At 51.7% G+C, this 16,156-nt stretch overlaps 1 protein-coding gene across 5 annotated transcripts in view; it reads right to left on the reverse strand.

Moving 5' to 3' along the window:
- RAB11FIP3 (RAB11 family interacting protein 3) overlaps positions 1-16,156 on the reverse strand; it is a 51,142-nt gene that overhangs the window by 17,411 nt on the left and 17,575 nt on the right. For 2 of the 5 annotated variants that reach the window (XM_017808747.1, XM_017808748.1), the window contains exons 3-5: positions 8,866-9,053; positions 4,834-5,007; positions 651-785 (exon numbers count right to left, since the gene is read on the reverse strand). In XM_017808747.1, coding sequence (XP_017664236.1) covers positions 651-785; positions 4,834-5,007; positions 8,866-9,053 — 497 coding nt within the window. Of the gene's footprint in view, positions 1-650; positions 786-4,833; positions 5,008-8,865; positions 9,054-13,902; positions 14,282-14,819; positions 14,969-16,156 lie in introns of those variants that run through there. The other 3 variants (XM_017808751.1, XM_017808750.1, XM_017808752.1) reach the window with 3 other exon arrangements.

Below are 16,156 nucleotides of genomic sequence, written 5' to 3' on the forward strand. Positions count from 1 at the left end.
CACCAAGTTCCTACACAAAGATCCTGGGGTCTGCCATGAAGTTCCTACACAAAGATCCTGGGGTCTGTCATGAAGTTCCTACACAAAGATCCTGGGGTCTGCCATGAAGTTCCTACACAAAGATCCTGGGGTCTGTCATGCCTCCCCGGCCCACGGTGGCACAGGCAGTGGGGGAAGCTGGGTGAGACAAGATTTGACTGCTCCCAAGCCCCACGGAGCAGGCTGATTCCTTCAGGATACTGCTGCAGTGGGAGGATGGACTGGGCCCTGCCCTTCCAGGCTGAACCAGCAGCTCAGCTGTGCTTCCAACTCCCAGTCCTTCCTCGGTGACAGAAATACTGTACGTGACCAGCTCATGGCTTCCAGTGCCAGGAGAAGCCCCCACCACTCACAGAACATGCAATGGGGCTGCCCAGAGAAGAAGGGAACACGCTCCTTGTCTCCCAGCTTTTGTGGCTTGGATTAAAGGCATCTTCTGCTCCCCCTCATTAATATTATCCCCACCTTTCCCACCTGCAGAGTCTCACCTTGAGTGAAACTCATCCCCCATCACAGGAATCGACCGACGCAGCAAAGGGAAAGCTGGGCAAGACAAGGAGAGTCTTCCCTCCCAGAACATCATTCCCAACACTGAAAGGGGCCACAATTACCTATTCATTTCAAGATCATTCAGGCGAGCGGAAAGATCCTCGAGGCGGTTGATTTGTTTGTGGCACTGGCTACAGTAAAACTCAAAAGCTTCATCTGCGAGAATGCTGTGCAGTTTCGCAGCGAGCGGATTGGTGCTAGAGAGATCACAAGGGTCAGTTCAGCAGGACAGAACCATGGGCAGCAGCTTCAGCCGGGGCTTCCACAAGCTGAGGGTACGGTGGGGCAGGGGAGCTTTCGGTGGGAGACGTGAGATTTGCAAATTAGAAACATCAGGGCAGATCGGGTCGACTCCCACCTTGATTTTAGAAGCCAAGTCGCAGTGACTATGGGGTTGCTTATGGTAATATGTAGAAAATTTAGAATTGCTTCTGAAAATATATTTTTATTTTTTAGAATATTTTAGATTTATAATCGGCAACACCTTCATCACTCCCAGAGCTGAACTTGGCCTGTGCTTCCAAACCCCTGTGCCAGTCAGCTCCAGTGGGGGATCCCCAAGAGCCCAGGGCAGGTGAGGTAAGTGCTTCCTACAAACCTACATCACCACAAAGTTTACTTTTCAACACAATTTTCCAGGCAATCTGTCTCAGGAGGCTCCAGCAATGGTCCTGGTTTGCCTAATTAAGTGCAGGACTGGGCGCTGTGAGCCAGAGGTGAATCTAAGGGGGGTTTAGGTTGGATACCAGGTTCTTTCCCCAGAGAGTGGATGGGCACTGGAACAGGCTCCCCAGGGCAGGGGCCCATTTTCCAATGGGATGCTTTAAAGATAGAGCAGCTGTGCTGCTGTGGACTGTTAGCAATGCACAGTGTCAGATTTTCACAGCAAAGTGCTTCTAAGCTAAGATTAAATGGGCAGTTGCAGTTCAATCCTGCTCTCCTACAAAATAAAGCTCAGAGAAGCCAAGCAGCAGTGCTGCCTTTCTGTAGGGAATGGCCTTTGGGAAGAGGACATGGGGGGACTTAAACATCTTGAGAAAGCTGTGAGTCACCTCCCCACCTGACATGCCCTGGGCAGGACAGAGGGATTCTGAACAGCAAAGGGTTTGTGTTAATTTGGGGCCAAATAGACTCCACAAATCCTTTCTGTAGGAAAATACACTTCTGGAAGCCACGGACTTGAATCAAAGAAAGGTTAATAGTGAAAAATCAAAGCAGTTCAATCAGAAAGACAGGTAAAGGTGTGAGCAAACACAAGCAAGCTTAAAACCAACAGGCATCCGAGAGGGATAGGCAATCCCAGGATACAGATACACAGCAGCAAGTCCTGGCCTGGGGGATGCTGAGGGTGTGGGACATCCTGGGGGTCCCCTGGCTCAGCCCCATTTTAGGGGCAGTGGGGTGTCAGGGTCACCCCCAGGGTCAGGCCTTGAGTCTGTGCTGTCTGTACAGTATTTCCAAGCCCCCTTAGGCAGGCAACTGTTCACCAGCCAATGCCAAATTACTCATCTCTTCGCATTCCTGGAAAAAAAATTAAATTGAAACCCATTCCCCCTGCCCTCCAGGGCAGGTTTGGACCTGGGATTATCCATTCCCAGCAGGACACACGTCAGTTTCTCAGACTTTGTGCAGGGAAGAGGTGACAGCAGCTGAGAAACACCCGAGGAAGGGATTTGCCCTTTTCTGGGTGCTGGTGGGTAGGTTTCCCTCCCAGGTTGGTGCACCCTGGGCAAGGTGGGAACCCAAATCTAACCAGCATTAACACAAATAAGAACAGAGGTGTGGAGGAGAACCTCTGGGCCAGCCTGGCAGCTCCTGGGGTGTGTAAAGATCTCCCTGGCCTCTGGCTGTGCTGGTTCCGTGCCCGCTGAGTGGGTGGGAGTTCAGCCCCACTGTGCCCTAGGGTGTCCCCACCTACCCCTTGTGGCACACAGCCAACACTCAGTGATCCTGATGGAGCCCTTCCAACTCAGCATATTCTATAGTTCCATGAGACAGAGCCTTCCTGCTGCCTCCCTCCACCTCCTGGAGCAACGTTCATCTTCCACAGGCCATCGGTGCTCCCTGACAGCACAGGTGAGGAGCTTCTCCCTTCAGTTCCCACCAAGCATTGCCAAGAGACTTTTCCTACTGCAAGGATGTGCCAGGGAAGAGGTGGCAACCCAAGAGGATGGATCACAAACACACACATGCAAGGACTGAGCAGGGAAATTCAACATCTCACAGGGTTCCCCGAAGGCTCTTGGGGTTTGTGTCAGTCCCCTGGTGACAATCCGGAGCCGTGGCAGGGAAATCTGTTGATGTTATTACTGTTCAGAGACTCTTGTCTTGTAGCACGGAAAGGGTGTGTGGAGATGTGGCCCTTTACAAGTGAAATTACAGGCTGTGGTTCTTTCAGGTTTAACTGTGTTCAAACACACCAGGGCTGCTCAGAATCATGGAGTGGTTTGGGTGGGAAGGGACCTTAAAGCCCATCTCGTCCCATTCCCTGCCATGGGCAGGGACACCTTCCACTAGACCAGGTTGCTCCAAGCCCCATCCAACCTGGCCTTGGACACTTCCAGGGATGGGGCAGCCACAGATGCTCTGGGCCAGGGCCTCCCCACCCTCACAGGGAAGAATTCCTTCCCAACATCCCATCTAACCCTGCCCTCTGGCAGTGGGAAGTCACTCCCCTTTGTCCTAAGTCAAGAAGACACAACTGCATGGAATGATCAGCCAAAGACCTTCACACATGCGATGATAACCCAAGGTGAGGGCAGACCTGAGAGGCACAAGGCAAAACATTCCTGACCCTGGAAGTTTTGCAGGGTTTATCTCCCCAGCAAGAGCCAGCAGAGAGTCTCCAGCACAAACCACCACGGGCCATGTGCTGAGCAAGCCCCTCCCAGCACAGGGAAGATGGGATAAGATTTGCAGAGACAGAACAGAGGAGAGATGGTGCCTGACAGAGCAAAACTGGAACACCAGGAGTTCAGGCAGACTGGGAGCTTTGGACTGATACTAAAGAAAAAGTTTAACTGATTGTAAAGGTCCTTTAGCTGGATATTTTCTGGTCAGGAGCCTTCTGGAAGAGGCTGGAAGCCCATCCTCAAGGAAGAAATGAACATCAAGGCTGGCTTTTAATCAGAGAATTCTTCCTATGCCACAGCACCAGTACAGCCAGCTCTCCTCAGCATTCCTGGACAGTGCAAAGGACAAGCATGGAAGAGAGACTGTGCCCTTCCCTCTGCAGAGTATCCCAGCATGGAGCACTGGTTTCCTGAAGGAATGGGTTGGGAATTCTTTACAGCAACTCTATTGCAGTTAACACCTTCAAACACCAAGAAGAAATGAGCCCTGACCTGCAGCACAGGGCAGGGGGGGAGGTTTGACAGCAGCAATTCCCTGTACCCAGAATTGCCCAAACTTTCCAAAGGGCTTTGGGAAGTCGGGAGAAAACAGGCAGATAGCAAAAACAAAGTTATGAGAAGTTTACACTGCTGCAGAAAGGCACAAATGTATCATCCCAAAGGAAAAAAGTATGTTCTTGTCTTCAGCAAAGGTGTCTGGCTGGCAGGGATCACTCCTGCCCTGTGCTTCCAATGGAAAACCACATTCCCAGTGTGTCATCACGGAGACCTGTGGGTTGCAGCATTGGATGATATTCCAGCTTTTACTTATTTTCCTTAGAAAGTAAGTCTTGATGGGGTTTGTACCATCACACCACCTCCTCAGTCCACCCTGCACAGGCTGGAAAATGGACTTTTTCCTGGTTTCAGACTCTAAAGCAAGGAGAGAAAGCTACAGCCTGCTTGTTGGTCCACATATCCCTAGAGAAGGAATGCTGCCACAGCTCATGCAGATCCAACCAAGCATGGGATCAAAGCCCAAAACACAAGTATAGAAGAGAAAGAAAAGTCATCCAGCAGCACCAGGGGTAAAGCTGCACAATGGTTTTCTCTCCTGGAAGATTCTGTGAGGAGCCACACCCCTAACAGGACTGGGAATGTGATGCATGGACATACAGACTGCTCTTCCAGCTCCTCCTGGGCTTCAGCCACCGGAGGGGAGGATGGGCACTAATCAGGGAAAAGAAACACTGGGGGAGGGAATTCCTCTTTCATTTTTAAGCTGATTATCCTGTAGTATCCCAAGTTTTCCAGGATCCCTGTCTTGCAAAGCCCAAAGAAATCCCTCTCCCACAAAGCAGAGTGAAGGCACTGAGCAACTGAACCTGGTGGAACAGTGCCAGGGCTGAGTTACCTGGGAGAGAGGAACGAGGAGCTGCTAAAGCTGCTTTCCCCATTACACAAGCTGTCCGAGAACAAATCTGCTTCATTCCCTTCTCCATAATCCTCAAAGTGCTCCTCTCCACTAATGACTGTGACGATGGAGTGGCTGAGGTCCGAGCCCAGGGGCAGGTCATGTGGGTGGGATCTGTGGGAACAGAGGGGAACACGTTAGAGGGTGGGTGCCACAGCCACCTTTCCAATTACATTCAGGACGTGCCCTTTCCAAGCCATGCCCCCCATTCCAGCAGAGAAACAGGAGACCTTCACCCTGTGCCTTGAGCACTGGAGGGGCAGCCCAGGCACCACCAGGAAGTTTGCAGCGATTTTTTTCCCCAATAAACCAAGTTTTTTCCATGCAAACTGCCCTGGCAGCTGCAACTTGGGATTTGGGGGCACTCAGACTCGCAGGGTTGATGACAAGCCTTTGCCCAACCAAAAGCATGGCAGAGAAAAAGCTGGGTGTGTCCCAAATACATCCAAAATATGTTCTGAGTTCCATGGGCAGCCTGTGTGCCAGGCTCACTCCTGCCTGTTGCTGCCTAATCCTATCAAGGGCCTATCCGGGGTTTAACATGCAACCCCGGCGGGATTGGTGTCAGGGGGGGTTTAGGCAGCTGCCAAACCCAGCAGGGACAGACCCCCCAAGACAAAGGAGCCCTTTCCCTGCTCCTGCTGGGTAAATGCTGTACATGACAATGGTGGAGTGGAGAATGCTCTTCCATGTGTTTTTAGCCCCGGATCTAGAAGGCTGGAGCATGTTAAGCTTCAGTGTGAATCCCAAACACACCCAGCACCAGTCCTGGGATGTCCCTTACTTCTCAGGGAACACAGCTCAGCACTAAGTCATCATCCCTGAAAGCACCTTTGCCCATGCAGAGCACGGAGCCACAGAATCATGGAATGGTTCATCTCGTTTCATCCCCTCCATGGGCAGGGATATCTTCCACTAGCCCAGGTTGCTCCAAGCCCTGTCCAACCTGGCCTTGGACACTTCCAGGGGTGAGGCAGCCACAGCTTCTCTGGGCAACCTGTGCCAGGGCCTCACCACGAAGTCAAGCCACCACAGCAGGATGTGCATATCCCCAGAGGACTTTCCTGCCCAGGACTGTGAAGGTTTTGAAATGAAGCTGGGGGTGTTTGTAAGGACCAGGCTGTGGAAGCATCCATGTGGCTCTGAGCCACAGGAATGTGCTGGGGGGGACCAGCACTGCAGTCCTCTCCAAAATTCAACGCTAAAAATAAAATATTGCATTATTATAAAAATTGGTATCTCAGACTACACCCCCATGTCCATCCACTTGCTCGGAGAGGGAAATGGGGGTGTGACCAGACTGCTGGGCTAAACCAGAGAGAAGAAAAGATTACAGATAAGCCATTTATGACAAAAACCTGCACCATCTGAAGGATTTGCCCTTATCCCGCTAATAAAAACATGTCAACCCTCCAGATCTCTATTTAACCACAAATAAATCCAGTCCAGCTTGTGGGCATCTGCACATCCTCCTCGTGTCCTTTTTATTCCACAGCGAGATCCACCAGAACCCATCCATCCCTATGGTGAGTCACACCACCACCAAAACCAGCGGAAACCTCTCCAGGAATAGAAGGTAGGGGGTGGAATTGTTAACTCAGAAGCAAAACCCAAGCCCAGATCTCTAAGTCTGGGGCTGTGGTTTGACAAGCACTGTACAGAAGCAGATCTGATCAGGCACCTGCAAACCCTCAGCCCGGGATGCTTTGAGCAGTAAACAGTATTTCCTATTCACCTCTGGGGGCTCCAGCAGCTTCAAGATCCAGAGTCCAAGTAACCTTTACTACACAAAGCCTAAATAACCACTTAAGCTCAAACCATCTGAGGTATGCTGAGCTTCAAGAGCTCCTGAGAAGTGATGTTGAAGCTCTGCTTCAGCCCACCAGCTGCACTGGTCGGATCAGCCCTGGAAAAGCTCTGCATCCTCCTGTGTGGGGTTTGATGGCACCAAAACCAACCCTCAACACCCTGGGAACAGACTTCCAGAGCTTTCCATCTCAAACCATTCAAATCCTTAAGTCAAATGAAGCTTTTCCTTATATTTTTGGCTATCTGGAATTTGCACACAATTAACACACCTGGCAACAGGTACCACTGTGCTTGGACAGAGCACCCAAAGGACACCTGACATTCCCAAACCCACACTGGAAACAGCAGTGAATCACAGAATCCCAGAGTGTTTTGGGTTGGAAGGACCTTAAAGCCCATCTCATCCCACCCCCTGCCACAGGCAGGGACACCTTCCACTAGCCCAGGTTGTTCCAAGCCCTGTCCAACCTGGCCTTGGACACTTCCAGGGATCCAGGGGCAGCCACAGCTTCTCTGGGCAACCTGTGCCAGGGCCTCACCACCCTCACAGGGAAGAATTTCTTCCCAATATCCCATCTAACCCTGCCCTCTGGCAGTGGGAAGCCATTCTCCTTATCCTATCACTCCATCCCTTGTCCCAAGTCCCTCTCCAGCTCTCCTGGAGCCCCTTTAGGCCCTGGAAGGGGCTCTCAGGTCTCCCTGGAGCCTTCTCTTCTCCAGCTCTCCCAGCCTGGCTCCAGAGCAGAGGGGCTCCGGCCCTCAGAGCATCTTCACGGCCTCCTCTGGACTCTTTCCAGCAGGTCTATATCCTTCCTGTGCTGGGAGCCCAGACTTGGGAAGCCCCAAGAACAACGTCACCTTACGATCAGAGTTCCCAAGCAAAGCATTTTGTACCTACAGGCAGGTGAATCCAAGGCACGTCACCCTCGCCAGGGGCCGGGAGCGCACGCAGGCCGCCATGGCCCCGCCGGGTCCCCCCGCTCGCCGCCCGGGAGCTCACGGCCGATTATGTCCCAAATTAACTGTCACTGAGCTGCAGGCGCTGGGGTGAGAAGAGCCAGGCCAGATAATCTCATTTCTGCTCTAATCCACGGCACCCTTTCAGCCCCGGCACCAAGGCCGCGGCAGCGCTGCTCGCTGCATCGCTGGCGTTCCCAGATGGATTTAGGGGTGGGAGGGAAGCCTGGTGTCTCCAAAAAAACAATGGGAACTGTGAGGACTCCCCAGAGCACCAAGCCTGGGCGATGTGTTTTTGGCCAAAGCTAATTCTGTACTTTATCAGACCTTAAGCAAAGATGATTCCAGAGGTTTTGGTGCTCTTGGGTCACCAACCAGGTTGGCCCTGGCACAGGTTGCCCAGAGAAGCTGTGGCTGCCCCATCCCTGGAAGTGTCCAAGGCCAGGTTGGATGGGGCTTGGAGCAACCTGGTCTAGTGGAAGGTGTCCCTGCCCATGCACAGGGGGTGGGACAAGATGAGCTTTAAGGTCCCTTCCAACCCAAACCATTCCATGATTCTAAAGGAGTTATTCTCTCTCCCTCCTGCCAGCATCCCAGTTTCACCCTAAACTCCCCTTTTCCCCTAAAAATGAGGTGGGCCCAGGAGCAGTTTTGCCAGCAGCGGTTCAGACCCAGGGAAGGAGATCTCAGCTCACGTTTCTGTGCTTCAGGCACAAGTTTCAAACTAGTTATTACAGGAGGCAGTTGCACATCAAAGGGCACACGCATGTTTTTAGGGAAAACAAAAATAGGATGAGTTCCCCTCCTGACTTGAAAATTATATGTTGTGTTTCTGGTTTAAGTGATAGATTAAAAACTGCGAGTCTTTCAGGTGTTTGGATCACTGAGAAGTTATTTTAGAGGTTTAAAGATGCTAATGAGGGTACAGAAGATCTCCCAAGGCAAGCAACGATTAACTCAAAGAGATTGCCAGGCCGAGCTCCAAAACAGCCTACACATGGTGCAGCCTAATTATTACCATTATTTTTCAAGGAGAGCTATTTTGGGCTTGCATAAAGTTCCAAACACAAAAAACGAACCAAGTTTCAGCAAGACAGTCTCAGCCCACTTGGATTGTACATCCTCGGGCTGCGTCTCCCTCGATCCTCGTCTGCTCCCAGTTTCCTGCCCCGCACGGTGGGTTTGCTCCTTGCTGTTCCCACTCACCCGTGCTCCGGCTCCTCGATGGGGTCTGTGAATTCCGAGTGCACGGTGGAGTCGATGGCGCTGTCTGTCTCCACCTCGTCGTGCATCTCGTGGTGGACCAGTGTGCTGGTGTCCTCATCCGTGAAGGTTTCGCACTCGCTGTACGTGCTCTCCGAGCCCATGTAAGCACTGTCAGTCACCTCATTTGCCTGGCAGAAAGAAAGCAGAGGAGGCAAAAAATAAGATCCTACAGCTACGTGGATTCACGGCAGAGCAGGACAAAACACGTGTGAGGCAGCGAACCTTGGCTGTGTTACATTTCCAAGCACAGAAATCCAACCTCCTAGATCCACCCCGCATCCAGGTGCTGTTCTGTCGGCACCCCGGGGTGCACCCCAGCCTTTGCAGCCTTTGGAAAGCAGATCACAGAAATACAGACTAAATAAGAGTTGGAGGGAGGCTTTTGTTGTGAGCCAGTATGGATTTGGCAAGGGCAGGAATGGATTACCCACTGCTGACTCAGCAGTTCCGATCCCCGCTGCTTTCTCCCACTCTATTCCAAGAGGACACCTTATTAATCTGAATTCCCTGCAAAAACCACCATTCAAAACTACCAGTTAGCCCTTAAAGCACTTTTTTTTCACCCTGTCTGGTAACACCTTCCATCCCTCAACAGCAAATAAGCTGGTTTATAAATCTTCATCACAGTCTCATTTGCAGGGACTCAAATCTCCACATTTCAGCTGGAACAGCATCTCAAATCCATCACCTGAGCAGGCTCTAGGAAAGCAACAGGATTTGGCTTTTAAGAGACCATGATATGAGAATGGAGAACTGGGTTTTCCTCCCAGTTCTGCCCCTCAGGCAGGTGTTCACCTTCAGTTCTGCCTGTTCATACACATGGGCAGGGACAATCCCCTCTGAGCCCAGAACCATCCCGATGTTTGGAGGAGAACCATGGGAGCACCAGGAGAAAACCCCTCTCAAAGTCATCACAGTGCCAGCTCCTTTTCCAATATTTGGGGATTTCCCCAGCACGCCTCAGAACAAATCAAATTATTTTTGGTTCTGTCAGTGGATAACAATAATATGGGATCTGTCAGTGCTGGTGCTGAGCTCCAGATAATCCCCTGCCACTGGAGGTGTCGGGCAGAGGGATGGGAACCCTCCTGGCTGGCCTCCAAATAAAGAGCTGCTCATGAAAAGCCTTTTGCTCCATGTGAAGTTCACCTAAGGGGATCCCTCTGTGATGGGATGCCCTCCAGCACGGCAGCAGGGCAGAGCAGCAGCAGTTTGGACATGGGCACAACTGAAGCAAACCTCTCTTCCTTGGCCAGAGAGCCCACAGAGCAGCTTTCAGGGCTTTTCCCAAGGAATTTTGAGAAAACAACGTGTCTCAAAGTCCTGTACTGACAGAATCAGAGTGGTTTGGGTTGGAAGTGTCCTCAAGGCTCACCTTGTCACAACCCCGGCCATGGGCAGGGACACCTTTCACTAGCCCAGGTTGCTCCAAGCCCCATCCAACCCGACCTTGGACACTCCCAGGGCCAAAAAGGGATAGAAAACTTGAAGGGGATGAAGACAGAGCTGCTCAACAGCAGTTCCTATTCCACAAGGCCACAGGGGAGCAGTAAAATGACCCAGTCCATCTCTGCTTTCCTCCCTGAGTGCTCTCCTCAGCCCACTCAGCGCAGTGGTGGATGGAGACAGCCAGGAGCTCCTCTTGGAAGCTTGGCTCAGTTTCCACCTGACTTATGGACACCAGCACGTCATCAGGACACCACCCTGAAGTTAAACATGACATAAACCTGCACAGAACTGGAGTCTGAAGTCAGCCTCAGGAGAAGACAGGGGGAGAAAGAGACTTTCACCAGCCTTTGAGAGGAAAATCAAAGCCTCTAAAATCCCCACCCACTTTAAAAAGCATAAATCCACCAAAACCACTTATATACCTAAAGCTGGGACTTGCTTAAGGGTTTCACTGGATTTATGCTGTGCTTCCCAGAAAGGCCATTAATGCTCGAGGAGGGAAGCAGAGGCTTGGCCTGCCTGGGTGGCTCAGGGACAGAGAGGGCCCAAGAAGGGACAGCAGCCATCTCCACCTGCAGATTTCCCCTCCTTTTGCCTGTTTGAAAAAGATTTAATGCCAAACTGGAAATCACTTTGCTTGCAGACTCCAAAAGAAATGCTGCTGTGATTGTTCGGTTTTTTGTTGTGTTTTTTTTTTTAAATACAAGCCCCCCCCCCCACTGGAAAAGCTTGAATTTAAGTATACATTGAAGTATTATTATGAGCACAAAGTAAAGACAACTATTGAAAGAAGGCAAAAGCCCCATAACACTCCAATTCACAAGTAATTTGGTTAAAACCTGCCCTGCTGTGGTTACTGCTGACTCCCTCAACGTGAGGCACAACCAGGAGCTGAACTGTGACCCTAGTTAGGGGTTGGAATGAGATGATCTTTAAGATCCCTTCCAATTCAAACCATTCCATGATTCTGTGATTTATCTATCACATTGTTCCAGAACACCTTAATCATGGGAAATACCATTATGGACAGGCTGGATGAGGGAGCAACCCCTTAGGGGTAGAAGTGGCCACCAGGACAGCACACCAACCACCCTTCAGGCCCACCAAAGATGTGCACAAATGTATTATTTAAAAGTTATTTTTTCCCTTGTGATACCATCCTAGATGAGATTTCAAATGCAAGAGCCCTATTAAAGTTAAACCTGTGTGACCAGCGAGTTAAGCAGCAGTTGAAACTTTAAACAAAGTCCTTCTCCTGAGCATGAGCGTGGAGAACTTTGCTTTATGTTTCATCACAGAATAAGTAACTAAACCTCAAGAAGAGATGCCAGGAGGAGATAGGCAAACCAAGGGGGTTTAGGTATTGCCAAATGCCTGACAGAGCAAAGCCAAGCCAAGTCTCTGTCCCTGGGCAAAGGTGTGGGTGCAGACAGTTCTTATTTACAGCCTCAGTTCTTATTTACAGCCTCACAAGCAGCTGGTTGTGCACCGACCCTTTAAAAACCTGTCTCTCCTTCAGCCAAATCTGCCTTTCTGGGAGCAGGCAGAGAGTAAACACTTTTTCCTGCTTAAAAACCCCCCACATACACTTAAAAGATATTCATGGGTTTGGGGCAGCAAGGCTGGGCTACAAGCACCCTGGGGAACTTGCCAGGGATGTCTCCAACATGTTCAGAATGGGGTTGGTGTCACCAATATCAGTGTATTTTAAGTTTTTATCAAATAAAACATACCCTCAGATGCTTCAGGCAAACCTCAGACCTTAAAACTGGGACTGATGCACACACACAGCCCCCGAACCAGAACAGGATCAAGGCTCGACCGATGTTCCCAACTCCTAATCCAGCTCCTCCACCAGGTATTTTCCCCAGGGAAATATTTTCCCCCTGGCTGAGCAGGACATGGGCCACCTGGAAGCATCTCTGCCTATTCAAAGCAAACCTCCAGGGATCTGGAAGCCCAGGTGAGCATTTCTGCTTCTAAAAGGAAATAACTGGATGAAATCAGCGTTGGGATGATGTGCCCAGATGGAACAGGTGAGATGATGAAGTGCTTTAGGAGCCTTCTCCAGCTGCAGCTCATCTATTGCAGGCGTGGGATTACACATGGCAGTAAAGACTATTTGATTAGATCTTGTAAAGTGCTGTAACCCCCACGTGGATTTAAAAAAGGCTGCTGGAGCATGAGGAGAGGAAACAAGACTCTTGGGAGTCACCTGCAAGGTCCAGGCAGGACCAGGCTCAGCTTTGATCTGTGATGGACAGAAGCTTCAGCCCAAGCTCTGGTAAGGCGTTGCCTTGGAGAGGAGAGCAAAGTCTGGCTCCCAGGGAGGTTCCTTGCAGGCATTTTCCATGGTCTCTGGATCTGTCCCGACATCCCAAAGCTCCGCTGTCCTCGGCCACAAACACTCGGAAGGTTGGGAGGGGAGGTGAGTGACGAGGAAAAGGATAAACAACTCTGTTTTCCCAGCAGTGTGAGCCTGTTTCTGAAGAACTCCATCTCTGATTGTATACAGGATGGGGGGGAGAGGAGCCAGCTACAAAAATCACCCTCCAAGGACACCCTGTGGCCAGGACAGCAGTGCCAGTGCCAGGCTTGGAACACTGTCCTGCCAGGGAGATAGTTGTGTTTATAGTTCCACGTGAGCCTGCATTAATGCAGCCACCCCCAAGACCTGGGAACACCCCATGACAGCTCAGCCTCCAAAAAGCCACTGCGCCACCACGTCACCCCACATGGCAGCATGGCACTGAGCTCTGGGCCACAACATTTGCCTCATCCCACATATTCAGGCAGTGTCAGCTTTTCATGGAAGCCAGGGAGCCTCTGCTCAGCCCTGGGTAAAGGCAGTTTTCACAACTCAGTCCCTGAAGTTGGGGTTTGAGAGTATTTCACTCAGTTATACCCCTCAGGGCTGGGCAACAGAACTGCCCTGCATCTGTTGGGGCAAATGGAAAACACCTGCCCAGCTCAGAAACCCCAAACCAAAAAACAGCTCACAAAACACCACATCTTGCACACTGTCCTCAGCACCCCCAAAGCCTGCAGGCACTGTCCCTCCTGGTCCAACTCCCCTGAGAGGACCCAGGCAGAGAGAGAGGACTGTGAAGTTACATCATGAAATCATAGAATCATGGCATAGTTTGGGTTGGAAGGGACCTCAAAGGTCATTTTGTTCCATCCTCTGCCATGGGCAGGGACACCTTCCATTATCCCAGGTTGCTCCAAGCCCTGTCCAACCTGGCCTTGGACACTTCCAGGGATGGGGCAGCCACAGCTTCTCTGGGCAACCTGTGCCAGGGCCTCAGCACCTTCACAGGGAAGAATTTCTTCCTAACATCCCATCTGTATCTCTCTTTTATTTAAACCATCCCCCCTTGTCCTACACTGCCTGCGTAAGGACTCACATGGATTCCAACCTGCCCCTTCGGGGCACCTCCAGGGCTGAGGGCATGTCCCCGGTGCCACAGACCTGCCTCCCTCTAGAAACCCAATCCCCCCTCATTCCGGGTCAGCCCCCAAACCCACCTGTGGACACATCTCCTCTGAGTCCACCCCAGCTCCGGGAGCGCTCCCAGCCGGGAGCTGCCGCCTGCTCCTGGGAGGCAGGAGGGAAGCAAAGTCCAGGAGACGGCAGGGAGCGAGTGTGCCGGTCCCAACAGAGCGCCTTTTGTTCCCGACCTCCCCGATAAGGAGCGGGAGCTCAGCCACACTTCCCTGCCGTGTGACCGCAGCCTCTCGCTGGTGGGAATTCCAAAATAAAAGCACGGCTCCAAAGCCCCACGCCCTGGCCAGCCCTGCTCCAAGTGCTCATGCTTCCCTTTCCCGTGAAACCGCCCCCAAATAAAGAGGTTAAATCTGAAGACGACCTATAGAGGCTTATCTCGGCCTTCCTGGTTCTTCTGGTGAATATTTAAGCATTAAATGACAAATTCCTTCCTTATAGCCACCAATAGAGGGGTAAATAATGCTTGGCTTGCTCAGCAGGGGAAGATCAGAAGCACTTTCCTGCTGATAATCACTGTGTGGGTGACTCAGAGGGTGAGCTGTGGTAGGCAATGACAATATTGACCCCAAAGAAGGGCTGACGCCTTGGTCACAGGTGCCAACCGAGTTTACAAACACCCCAATGCAGCCCAAACTCACACCCCAGCAGCTGCTCCCTGCAAAGAGAAGCCCAGCAGAGCCAGAGCCACGGCTGATCCGTGGGATCCTCCCTTCCCCATGGTGAGCTGATCCACTGGATCCTCCCTTCCCCGTGGCAGCCCTCGGCATACAGAGGCAAAGGCCTTGGCAGCACAGGGTGTGCAATGCACTGCTCAAACCCACAAGTGTTGTTTTGTCTGTTTTTCTGTTCCCTCTCCACAGGAACCTCACATATTTCAAGCCTCAGGCTCCTTCAGTCCTGCCTGTCCAGCGTAAGCAAACTTATTTCCTTCCATTACCTTCCCAAACCACGTTTTCTCCGGGTTATCCTTGCTGTCCTCTTGTCCACATCCTTCCTGAGGGGCAGAGCTGCGAGCAGAACCCACGACTCAGCAGCACTGACTGCAAGTGTCTTGCACCTCGATAACCAGTTGACCTTCTGTGCTGAGTCCAAAAGCAGCCTGGATTGCTGCTCACGAGCAGGGCAGCAGAGAGTTATGCTTTAACACGAGCTCTCCCCTGAGCCCTGCCTGGATCTGCTCCTCAATGGGGCAACTCACAGCCCTTCTGCTCCTCTGTGTGTGCAGCAAGAACCCCTGTGACAGCCCAAAATCAGACACCCTTACACTAAAGCTTTTAGAAAACCTCAACCACTGCCCATTTGACTTCCCAAACTCTTACTGAGACACCTTTGCTTCCAGCTTTGGCCTCTCTCCTCTCCTCTCCCAGTCCTGCCCAGTGTCCCACGGCCCAGCTCCCACGTTTCCCAGTCCAACACACTCTGCTACAGTTCAAGATAAGGCTTCAAGGTCTGTGTTTTCCAAACTCCTTATAGCCTGTTTTGTACAAGGCAAACACTTCAACCAGGATCTTTTCCGACCAGCAAAGAAATGTATCTCCCTAACCCTGCACTCAGGTCCTGCCTTCAGGAACGTTTGTGCCCGATTTATGTTCCCATCCTTCCCCCTACGCAGCACTGAGTCTACACAAGAAATAAATCTCCTTGGTATTTGCAGGTGTTTAGTTACCAAGTTATAACCACCACAGACTCACTTGGGAGTTCAGTCCAGCAGTTTTAGTGATTTGATAATGGTACTTTTTTCTGTCTAATAACAGTGTGGGCAGCAGGGGAGGGGGGATTCTGCCCCTCTTCCCTGCTCAGGTGAGACCCCACCTCAGAGCTGCCTCCAGGTCTGGAGTCCAACATCAGAAGGATATGAAGCTGCTGGAGAGAGTCCAGAGGAGACCACGGAGATGTTCCAAGGGCTGGAGCCCCTCTGCTCTGGAGCCAGGCTGGGAGAGCTGGGGGGGTTCACCTGGAGAAGAGAAGGCTCCAGGGAGAGCTGAGAGCCCCTTCCAGGGCCTAAAGGGGCTCCAGGAGAGCTGGAGAGGGACCTGGGACAAGGGATGGAGGGACAGGACAAGGGAATGGCTTCTCACTGCCAGAGGGGAATATTGGGAAGAGATTCTTCCCTGGGAGGGTGGTGAGGCCCTGGCACAGGTTGCCCAGAGAAGCTGTGGCTGCCCCATCCCTGGAAGTGTCCAAGGCCAGGTTGGATGGGGCTTGGAGAAACCGGGGCTAGTGGAAGGTGTCCCTGACTGGCAGGGGTGGAACGGGATGATCTTTAAGGTCCTT

This window comes from Lepidothrix coronata, unplaced genomic scaffold (assembly GCF_001604755.1).
Source record: "Lepidothrix coronata isolate B3197 unplaced genomic scaffold, Lepidothrix_coronata-1.0 Scaffold24, whole genome shotgun sequence".
NCBI classification, from domain to species: Eukaryota; Metazoa; Chordata; class Aves; order Passeriformes; family Pipridae; genus Lepidothrix; species Lepidothrix coronata.